This window comes from Stegodyphus dumicola, chromosome 5 (genome assembly GCF_044657685.1).
Source record: "Stegodyphus dumicola isolate Sdum_Otavi_A_Nest chromosome 5, ASM4465768v1".
NCBI classification, from domain to species: domain Eukaryota; kingdom Metazoa; phylum Arthropoda; class Arachnida; order Araneae; family Eresidae; genus Stegodyphus; species Stegodyphus dumicola.
In genome coordinates, this window is record NC_140772.1 from 62247218 (window position 1) to 62259857 (window position 12640).

Consider the following 12640-nt stretch of genomic DNA (forward strand, 5'->3'; position numbering starts at 1 on the left):
CACTGAATGGGTCAAGCAAGGGTATGCCATTGACGGGTCGAATGCTAACAGCTTAAACTAAAATATTTCACTAAGAAATGAACTTAAAAACTGAGTGCACGTATTTGACAGGTTGGTTAACCAAATTAAAAAATCACCATGGTATAAGGCAATTAAAATTTTCAGGGGAAAAAGCTTCAGTTGATACTGAAGCTGCTGAACTATTTTTAAATAAATTTATTAATAGTGAAAAGTTATCTCTATAGCAAATTTACAATGCTAATGAAACTGGTCTTGTATATCAATATGCACCACAAAACACCTTGGCAACCTCTACAGAAAAAGCCCCAACTAGTGGCAAAGATTCCAAAGCCAGACTAACAATTTTAGCATGCGCAAATGCTGCCTGCAGGAATACACAAGTGTAAACGTTTTGTAATCAGAAAAAATACGTGACCTCAAGCATTTAAAGGAGTAAATATTTTGCCCTTTTTTTGTAACGTGCAATAAAACAACATGGATGACGCACGTGTTAATGAATGATTGATTTGAAACTTATTTCATACTCGATGCTCGGTGGAATATGGTTGGTTGACCTGAGGAGGCAAAAATTGTCCTGATTGTAGATAACTGTATAGCCATACTTCACTTAAAATTTTAGTGAAAGATAATGTATCTGTATTATTTTTCTCTCCAAACTGTACATCCATCATGAAGCTTATGGATATCGGAATAGTGCACATGCTGAAATGCAAATATAATGTTGAATTTTTAAAATCTTGGAAATTAAAAAATTAAAATCTTAAATAAAATCATAAAAATTAAAAAAGAAAAAAAAAGAAATGTTAAATTTCTTGAATGATGGCAAGACTATTCAAGAATTTTTGAAATATTTTAGCATCTGCTTTATGAAGCATTGCAGAATCGTGAGATGCTGTGTCCTCAGGTACATTAAAAAGTGCTTGGCATAGTTTATGGCCAGCTACCATATTTCATGGTGAGGATGATGAATGTGAAGGTTTTCGTATATCACAAACCAAAGGTGAAATTTTTCAATTAATGAATTTTTTAAAGAAATGTGGAGAAACAGTAATAAGTGAAGATGATGTAGCATCAGTTTTTCGTTGCGATGACAATGCTCCAATCATCAAGTAATTAATGGACGGTGAAATCTGTAGTATGGTTCTAGATCTAGAAAACACTACTACTGATAGTGTTGAAATTATTTCTTTTTCCTTCCGATGGAGCCAATTTTTCTTTTATTATTTATCATCTGTCGCTGACTATGTCACGTGACTGGCGGCAGAGAAAGAATGTAATAACTCTTTTAGTTTAGCTTGAGTTTGATGCTTGAAATTATCTGTTCTTGGCTGCATAGCGGTAATCAACAATTACTTATAATAATTGTTCTTGATAAACTAATCTTGGCCCTATGATGGGGAAATTTATATTATATGTAAAATTTGTGTTTTGAATAATGTAAATAGGCTCTTCATTAAATATTTCTGTGTTTCAACTGGAAGTTCTTACTTTCAAGTTGAATCTTTACGTGAAAATGGTATATTGACTCTCGATATACTAGTATATTCTTGATATTAAATTGATGCTCTACAACTCCGTGAATAAAATAGAATTGTGAATCATAATCATAACATTCAAGTTTACGCAGATAGTAAAGAAAGTGGCAGAGAGGTTATTGAAAGCAAAAAAAATTCGATAGACAAGTTAGTCAGATTTCTCGACTGGGCAGTTACAGAACTAAAAAAAAAAAAAAAAGAGCTTTGTAATTGAATAAGAAATTATATGTGTCTACAGAGTTGAAGAGGAAATATTAGTACAAAAAAAGCAACTTGAACAACTTCCATCGAAAGAAATTTTTAATTTAATAAACAAATAAATATTAAGCTTTTCTTTTGTAAATTTTGTTACCTTTTAGATCCTAATGCTTCATTATTTCATAAATCAGAATTTCATATTTTTAATTGTATAATTTTTACATGCCATCTTACTAGTTTTAAACTTATGATATAATATCCGGAAAAATTCCAAATCTGGAATCGCCGAAGTCCCAACAAGTCCGGATCTCGGACTTTGTACTGTATAATATTTTTTCATATTTAGATGCTTGCACTTAATTTATATATGCTTTTTGAATTTGAATGATATTGCAAATTAGTTCGCAGCAATAATTAATCTTTTATTTGTTTACAATTGAATTTTCATAAATTAAAATTTAAATTAGCTTTATATGAAGGAAAGAATGTTATTGTATTTGTTAAATAAAATTTCATTCCTTGCAGTAGTGGTGCAAGTGAATTATTTAATTTGATTTAACTTTACTACTAGTTTCTTATGAAACAATATATATATATATATATTATTAAAAAATTTGATTCTCATATTTTTATTTTAGATTCGCTCTGAGTATGCTGCACATCTTGAAGAAAATAAATTGTTGTCTTGTCTTTTTTCCAATGTGTTTTGTCTAATGCCAGATAATCCGTTGGCTGTTATGCAGACAGATCCAACTCCAACTAAAAAAGGCTTGAAATCTCTTTTCCTACATCCTCCAAGCCTTACTTCAGGTTAGATTAAAGTTGATACATAATAATGTTCCCTCAGATTGCTAATAATTTTACAACCCAAATACTGAATTTTATTCATATTTATGGTAACAAATTAAATAGATACATCTTACCTAGGAAAAGCCATGTTGCAGTATCAATTATTGTCAGTTTTGTCCATCCTTAACCTAAACTCTAGCTCTGTTGCTTTTAGCTGTTCTAGCTTTGCAGGGTTTTTTTTTTTTTTTTTTTTTTTTTTCTGTTTTAGCTTTGCAGCTGTTCTTTTGTCTTCACATAAACGTAGATAGAATTTCCATGTAATCGATTTGAATGGCTCAAATGTGTGTGGGGGGATTAATGTGATTTTTAAAAATTTCACGTCGATAATCTTAACATGTACATCAGCTTCTCCATTTTTCATGTTGAATTTTTTACTGAATGAGTCCTAGATTTGAGACTATGTCATATAGGATGTGAAGTTTGTCTTAAAATTGTACAGTATGAAAGTAGCTCCAGAAATTTCTATAAAAATGAACCTAGTTGACTATGGTCTTTTTAACCATTCATTGCAGCTGAAGCCTCCTTGCTTTGATTGTAGCTTGACGACCCTGTATGATTTATGTGTCTTTGTTTGAGAATTATTTGTAGTTATTATGACTAACCATAAGCTGCAGTGCATCTACATCTACTACAGAGCTTTAAATTGTTGAATTTTTTTTCCTGATATTTGGCTTAAGCCAGATGTGGCTGTTACACCTGTTACTTTTGAAGTTATTTTTTGACAGTGAATTTTTTACTTTGCTTCTTTTATAAACAACCTTCTTATTTAAATCAATTTATTATGACAAAAGAGCAGTTTTCCCCTCAGCAAGGGCATCTCTCATTAGTAGCTCATTTGCCGTGGCCTTTTATGAGATGAAAATGGATTTATAAAATGCCATTTTTCAAGTATGTATTTTAATTCTTAGTATAAATAAATAGTAATTTATTATTCCGTTAAAGTTACATTTTCTTTTTAAAATATATTTAAAGGATTCTCAACGTACTGTTTTCTTGGCCAAAACTGTGCAGTAATTTGAAAACTTCTGCATATCTAAAAGATAATGTGAATTTTTATTTCCTACATTATATAATATTCTTGACGTGTTAATATTTTTTATTGTTAGCAGATCTTCGGTGAGAGAAAATTTGCAGTTTTTTATATAAATTAAACACACTAAGCATGAATTTGCAGAGTCATTGTTTTGAGAATAGTGTGTTTAAAATTTTACACTTTCTTAATTTGAAGAAAAATAAATTTATTGTTTCTGTATAACAATTCTTGTAAATCAGAGAATATAAAATTATTTCTTTTCAACTCAGTGAAAACAAAAAGGTCTGATTCATATTTTAGGGAAGGTGTAGACATCAAAGTAAGACTTATTACTAGTTCATTAATAGTTCTGTATTCTTCAGCATCAGCAGCATAGACACTTATCTAATGAATTAGTAATTGAGTTGGTCATTGCAGATAAATCAGTTACTTCAGATTTAACAAAGTATAAAAAAATATGTACAATGCTTCATATGACAATTCTTAAAATTCCTTGCAACTGTTTTTAGGGTATGGAGTCGAAAAGCGAAATGTTTGAGTTCCACAAATTTAAAGAAATATTAGTTGTAATCCTTCATTAATGTAATGTATTACATTTTCTGTATGGCATAGTTATAAAATCATAATACTAGTCAAATGGAGCTGTAAATTATCAGTTTCACTGGACTGAGGTTGGTATTTATTGAATAAATACTATGAGAGATGTTATTTTTATTTTAAAATAAAAACATTTTTTACTTATAGATAAATGGTTGGATTTGAGTTATGTATTGCCTCAGATGGCAGTATTACAAAGCTTCTTGAAGCAGGAATAAATAATTAGAAAGAAATGTGTGAGACGAAGAAAAGAAGATATGATGGGACATTTCACCAATTTGGCTTTACTTTGAACAACTGTAAAGGCAGTAAACAACCTCAGTTTACATTGCTTGCCATGAAGGCAGTATACAACAAACATCAAATTTGCGTGAAATATATTATGTGGTGAATATGCAAATGATTAGCATTCCAGTGCATGTGCACAAAGCAGGTATGAGTAAAGCCATTTACACTGTGTATAAACAGGAAACTGGATTTCTCATTTGGAAATCACATTTAAATGTTTATCATTTGTGTAAAAGTCATGTTGTGCTTCATTTAAGATGGAGAAACTCCAGCATGTGTCAAAATTTGATTGCAGCATGATCTTGGCTTATCATGATTGCCGTTAATACTCCATAACATTGCTGCTCTTGTTGGTTGGGTTCCTGTGATTCATTCAAACGAGTGTGGAATTGATGGTTCCAGAAGTACTATACTGAATGCCTGAGAAGACAGAATATTATCATCTCAGCTGTGCAGAATTGCACAGCTATGCCACATGCCCTAAGTCAGGAACTTAGTTTGTAGGCAGGATGACAAATTCCAGATGGACAGTGCAATGGCATTTACAGCACTATAGACTAGGAGCACAGTGTCCCTTGATGCTGCAGCAGAAGCAGGTGAGTCTCAGTTGTGTGATGATGCTAACATTAGTCATAAGATTGGCAGCACTTCATCTTTTCAGACAAATCCCAGTTCAATATATGGCATCAAGATAGAAGGGAGACATCGATGAGGATAACTGTTATCAGTTTCATTCGTCATGTGGATATGGGCCTAGCACCTGGCATGCTGGTATAGAATGCCATTGGGTACACATTCTAGTCTCCTTTCATTTCCCTGCCGCTAATACGTTTCTGATGTATTAATCCACGAGCGTGTGCGCTGGGCCAATTGACCCGTCCAATAAAAGGAACCTCTCTGAAAATGCCCCTATTTTTCTTAAGTGGTTGTGGTTCAGTGTAGTATTCTCCAAGGCCATCCTCTTTATGTTTCCAAAGTTTTTCGCTGGAAATTTGCTCGAAGTTTTGTTTCGATCGTATCGGGTCTTTCAGACGCAGCGTGGCTATTCGCATTGCTGTAACGTACTTCATTTGTGGTAGCACAGAAAGCTGCAAACAAGTCTCATAATTTATCCTATAAAGAAGAAATGTTACATTTGTAAAAATTATTAGAAGATGTAATCAACTGCTGAAGACTCCATTGAAGAAACTGATGATGAAAGTTCTAATGAATTTTTTAGTTCTCATGATACTGATTCAGAAACCGAGATGCATTCTGAATACGAAAATGAGAATGACAGTAAAAGCTTTATTATAGGAAAGAAAGGGGGGGAAAAGAGACCTGAGGTTGATGTTAGAACTCCTGCTCATAATATTATTGCTAAATTGCCTGGAAACATTGGTAAAACAAAATATGTGCAGACTCCAAATGAATTGTGGAAACTTTTACTGCTTGAACAAATGTTGCTGAAGGTTGTCAGTTATACACATATTTACATTGCATCTATTTCTGAAAGCTCTCAAAGAGAGAGATAGATGCTCGTCACACAACTCTAATTGAAATTCGTGCATTTATAGGTCTTTTATATTTTTGTATATTAGGTCATCTCATGTAAATGTGTGGGATCTGTGCGCAATAGACGGAACCGACTTGGAAATTTTCCTCAAAACTAAGTCCTATAAACGTTTTCTTTTTTTATCAAGATGTTTGCCTTTTGATGACATAGGAACTCTCATTGTCAAGAAAGATTCAGACAAACTTGCACCTATAAGAAATTTTTTTTTTTTTTTTTTTTTTTTTTTTTTTTTTTTTTTTTTGAAGATTTTGTGAATAACTGCTAGAAATATTACACTATTGGTGAGTTCATAACAATTGATGATAAACTTGAAGCTTTCTGTGGAAAATGTCCTTTCAAGCAGTACATTCATAATAAACCTGAATAATAATTCCTGAGTAACCTGAATAATAATATAATCGATTTCTAATAAATTCTATATTAATATAACACGTTTTTCTATTCCTTTAAAAAATTTATTTCATAAAAAATATTATAGAAATTAAAATTAAAATTTTAATTTTTATAATTTGCATTTTTTTAAAGTTTGATCATAAAATGTCAGAATAAATGTAACTCTTTTACCTGAAGAGTAACAGTTTTTTCTTCAAAAAACACGTGTCTGTGCCGTATTTTTGATGCTGCGTGATGCTATCTTTGAACAAGATAATGCATGACCACTTGTTATCTGTGCTGTCTTGACCTTCTTCATGACAGCAGGGTCTTTTCTGGGAGGGTGTTCAACTGTTGCCTTGGCCAGCATATTTTCCAGGTCTCTCATCCATTGAGAACATCTGGTCAAGGATTGCTGAGAGACTGGGCTGCCAGCCAGTATGATTAATGAACTTTGGTATGCAGCTGATGTACCCATATCTGCCATCCAAGCTCAGTTTGTCTTGATGCTTAGTTGGATTATATACATTGTTGCTACCAGAGGTAAAAGTTTTGTGTATTGACTACTGCACGCTGTGTATCCCTAACCATCTGAAAATTTAATCATGTCTTCCTCCCATTATATATTCAGTAAATAAGATTCTGATATTTGCTTTCTTGTTTGATAATATTTTAGATATGGAGAGTATGAAACCATCAAAATTAAAAAGATATCATGCGCACACGCATATGCGCATGTGTAAAAGTATTACGCGCATTTGCGAACGCATTATGCGTTCACGCATGCGCAGAAAGTTTGTAGCTTTGAGGTCCGGATTATAGGTGTCCGGATTAACGACTTTTGACTGTACTTCTTAATCCAGAGGCCATTTCAGAAGGGAAAAAATCATCAGGATTGTGCATTGCTTCAGGATGCTGCCAAAGTTTTAAACTTCATTATAAGCCATGCTTTCAACGCCATTTACTTTCAAATCTCCACATAGACTCCAAATACAAAAATTTATTATAACACACAAAGGTAAGATGGATGTTAAGAAGGCAAATTTTTAGATGATTATTGTTATTAAAAGACAAAATTATTATATTTTTTTAACCAAACAAAAATCTGATTATAAAGTAGCAGATGCCAGATAGCTATCAAAGCAGTTCTATTTGTTAGATGTTTTTGATAAACTAAATGTGTCTCTTCAAATTAAAAATAGCAATATATTTGTTTTGAATGATAAATTTGAAGTTCTTATTAGAAGAATCAACATTTGGACAAATAGGGTGAAAAAAGATTCACTCAAAATGTTTTCAACTATCTACAGTTTTATCATTGGGGGGGGGAGAGAATTGTAAAACTTACATGTCAGACATTAAGTTTTACAAACACTTTATATCGAATTTTGATTAAAAAAAATCTGATTAAAAAACCTTATTTGATTTATATTAGTGAGATTAATCAACTGCATATAAAGCCTAATAGGGAGTTGCTGAGCTGTTTAGTGACTCAAAATTTGAGTTTCCACAAAAGTCCTTAACTTAATTTATTTGTTAGATTTAGAGTTAGAATTGAATTGCCATAATTCTCATAAATGGCATTAACCCTCTGGCTGATGATCCCGCGATTTTCATATAGTTTTCTTCCTTTATTGAGGCATATGTTTTTCTTTCTTTATTGAGGAGCGCATCCCGTTTTTTTTCCTGTTTAACGATTGAAATAAATTATATACAGTATTAGGCATTTAGATTACGTTTTGGCCAACAGATATCGTTAGTTGTCCACTAAATTGCGGCGTTTGAAGGCACATGGTATTAGCGCTCAAACTTCACTTTTTGACGCTTTTTTCTTACAGAAATGGCTGCTAGAAAATGTTCAGCGATTATCTTGATTATTGAATTATTAATTAGATTTATTGAATCTGGTTAAAAAAACTGTTGTACTTTGCCTTGAACCCTGTTTTGAACTCTATCATACTAAACTGCATTTCTAAGGTATTTTTCCCTCAGCGCTTTATATTTTCTTAAATTTTATACATTTTACTTTTTTATATTATGCAATAAATAGAAATTAACTGTAATTCGACTGAAATTTCTTTAAAAAAAGTTTTTTTTTTTTTTTTTTTTTTTTGGTGATAACATCTGAAATTGGTTTTCCTGGCAACTTAGTTTCTCATGATAAAAATCTATATAAAAAATATTTTCTAGAAAGAAAAGTGCATTTTTCAATTCTCCAATATATATAGATTTAAAATATGTTAAAAAAATACACAGTTTTAGAAGCAATTTCAGTCCACAAATTGAGCAATCAGAGGGTTAAGTCATGTTCTGCCATTCAATACCATGTAATTATGTGAAATGACATTTTCAGTTTTAAACCTTATTAAATTCAGATGCCGTTCATTGGTGGAAAATGCTGGAGATGCTTTACATCTAGCAATGCCAAATATTGCATCAAGATTTAATTTATTATGCAGCAAAAAACAAGTGCATCCATCTCGTTAAAATATGATTTTTTTCTTTCATCAATTTTTATACACTTGAAACAAATCCTAAAACTACTTCTTTACAAATGTATATTGTTTACTAAAGAAATAAATTATTTATGGTAATATGTGTATTTTAATAACCTTATTTTATATTTAACATCTGGGATCACAAAAAAAATCTTGTTGATAAAAAGGGTTCATGAATAAAAAGAGCTAAAAAATTTACCATTGTTTAAAAATGTAATAAGCATTTCTTTTAGTGAATTTTTTAATTCAATAAGAATGAGAATAATTCTATAAGTTAACAATTATGACTTTTTACTTTATCATAATTTGTTTTATAAATTAACACTAGAATTAACTTATTATTTTATAAAACTAACATAATTTGTTTTATAAATTAACACTAGAATGGTGGTAGGGGTCATTTTGACCCCTGAACACTTTTGACCGTTGGTTATTTTTTTTTTTATTGGAAGAAATTGTTTGGAATTTTTTTACTTTTCCTAAATAGATAACAAATATTTGTAAAAAAATTTCAGCATTCTAGGTTCGTTAGTTTTTGAAATATTAGCATGTATTCCTAGAACAGCAGACAGGGATCATTTTGATCCCTTTACCTTTATCCCTCTTTCTGCTCGAGGCATTGTCAAATAACCCATGAAAATCATTCACTGATAAGGATTTTTCGATTGCTTTCATGCTATCTCCCAGAGGGATAAAAACCTGGGTGGTCTATAAGGATTTTTCGATTGCTTTCATTCTATCTCCCAGTGGTCTCACTACTTTAATGTCTACATAAGTTGTTGTTCCTTTGTTTGCAATTATCTATTCCTTTGAAAAAATACTGCAAGGAAGGTAGATGCAGGGTTTTTCATGCTTACATTTCTTTACAGAAATAGTTTATTTTATAGATGTATTTTCCCATTTGTTAGTTCAGCTTACTTACTGCAGGTGATAACAGTTAGGACAGATGTTTTCTTGGTAATCCCAAATCAGTATTTCAGTACATATAAATCGTGTTGTCAAGTTCATTATCACCTTTCCTTTACGCTGTGAGAATCATATGCTAAAATATATTCCCTGTCGTTTTCTGATAGTCTGATATTTTTCTACTTTTTTTAACTTCTACAAAATATGTCTTAAATAACTAAAAAGAGGTCTTACAGATGAAGAAATTAAAAAATTGTTGCAGGAGCTATCTGAAAATGAATCTGACAGAGGTGAAATTGATAATTTTTCTGTAGAAATTGAAGATGAATTCCAGACACAAACTATTAGTGAATCCGAGGACAGTGAAGTAAATGAAGAACTCAGCAGAAATAAACAGGCAAAAACAGATCAGGGTATTTCCAAAACTGTTTTTACAGCTCCTGATAATACTATATGGAAGGAAATAAATTGTGTCGTCAAGTTCATTATCACCTTTTCTTTACGCTGTGAGAATCATACGCTAAAATTATATTCTCTGTTGTTTTCTGATAGTCTGATATTTTTCTACTTTTTTTAACTTCTACAAAATATGTCTAAATCATGAAAAAGAGGTCTTACGGATGAAGAAATTAAAAAATTGTTGCAGGAGCTATCTGAAAATGAATCTGACAGAGGTGAAATTGATAATTTTTCTGTAGAAACTGAAGATGAATTCCAGACACAAACTATTAGTGAATCCGAGGACAGTGAAGTAAACGAAGAACTCAGCAGAAATAAACAGGCAAAAACAGATCAGGGTATTTCCAAAACTGTTTTTACAGCTCCTGATAATACTGTATGGAATGAAATAAATTCCAAAAATTCAGCGTGCAGTCGTGATCCTGCTTATAATGTTCTAAAAGAAACAGCAAGACCAACATCTTTTGCAAAGAGTCATGTTTTTGAGGACAAAGTGTCTAGTGCTTTCAAGCTTTTTATTGATGATGATATCTTGCTGCATATAAAGAAATGTATAGAATCCGAAGCTCATTGGCAACTTAAAAATAAAGACTGGAAGTTATCTTTGGCTGAGTTATATGCTTTTGTCACTATATTGTATGTTCGAGGAGTAATAGGAGCAAAGGGCTTAGATTTATATTCCTTGTGGTCCGAAGCATGGGGAATACCATTTTGCAAAGAAACTATATCAAGAGATAGATTCAAAGAAATAAAACGATTTTTAAGGTTCGATTTTGACAAATTTTGGTTATCTGTCGATGTTGATACTAAAAAACCTCTTGAATGGATTTCCTTATTTAAGAAAAGATGAAACAGCAAATCCTCAATTACGTTTGTCTGAAAATGTTGTCATAAAATTAACGGAGCCACATTTAAACATAGGGAGGAATATTACCATGGATAACTATTTTATTAGCATTAAATTAGCAGAAAAGCTAAAATAAAAAAATACAACTATGATCGGCACAATGAAAAAGAACAGAAGAGAAATTCCTATATCTTTGAAAAATATGTGTAGTAATCTTTATTCATCGACAATAGTAGAACATGATAATATCACACTTACCATCTATCAAGGCAAAAGAAACAAAAGCGTTTTTCTACTGAGCTCATTACATTCTACTGTAAAAACTGAAGATAGTCTCAACAAGTTGCCCGATTCAATAGCATTTTACAACGCAACAAAGTATGGTGTCTATATTCGTGATCAGATATGCTGAAAATATTCAGTCAAATCGGCTTCTAGACGATGGCCTGTACATATCTTTTTCAATATTTTGGATCACGCAGCTTTGAACGTCTGGATAATTTATAAAAGTATAACAGGATACACCATTAACAGGAGAGATTTTCTACTGAAATTAGGAGAGGCATTAAGAGTGGTACATATGACTTCAATACTCCCAAAGATCCTTCCTGAGTCTTCAGAAAAAACACATGAAAAGAAAATGGATATAAAGAGAAAAAAGTGTCAAGTACAGAGATGCAATGGAAATAAATCTCAAGAATATTGTGCCTCTTGTTCCAAAGTTGTGTGCGGAAAATGCACTGGAAAAATTGTTAAAAATTATTTTTGTATCAACTGCATTAATTCTTAATGCATATGTGTAATCTCTAATATTTTAAACATTAAATAGAATTGAAACAAATTATAAAATACTTTACATATTCCATTCAGCTACACATATAATGATATAACTGAAACATCAGAGAACATTTCTCATTTCTGGATTTAGAGAGTGAATTATCCTCCAATTAAGTACATAAAAAATATTATTATATAAATTATGTTTTATTTGAGTTAACATTAGTTTTAATTTGTGAAACCATTTATTTGAAATCAATTCTTATATCAAATTAATGAGTAATTGTAGTATGATTCAATTGATCGCCACATATACTCGATATATTTACAGTATTTTAACAAGTCAATAAATTGTCATGTGATATTAAATATAAATTATGAAATACATATGAAGTACATATTTGTTCCAATCTATGGCATTTAAAATTGTTTTACCGTTGTTATTTCTGTACTTTATCGAAGGGTCAAAATGACCCCTTACCGCCGTTCCAGTAGGTAAGATTTTTCCACCATTCTAGTGTTAAACATCCAAAGCTGTGCTTGTTTCTGAGGTTACTGATATTGAAGTATTCAGTGTTTCTTGTAATGGTTTTGAGAGCATTGGCAAAATAAAGTGATGAAAAGAATGATTATTTAATCTTATCTAGTGTGTCTCAATATATGTAATTTAACAGAAATAGTAAGAAATTAGCAAAGAGAAAATAA

The 12640-nt window shown here is 31.1% G+C and overlaps 1 protein-coding gene across 1 annotated transcript in view; it reads left to right on the plus strand.

The window, feature by feature from the left end:
* Positions 1–12640, plus strand: part of Ltn1 (E3 ubiquitin-protein ligase listerin) — a 198853-nt gene that overhangs the window by 160191 nt on the left and 26022 nt on the right. The window contains exon 26 of the mRNA XM_085816712.1: positions 2393–2564. Coding sequence (XP_085672838.1) covers positions 2393–2564 — 172 coding nt within the window. The remainder of the gene's footprint in view (positions 1–2392; positions 2565–12640) is intronic.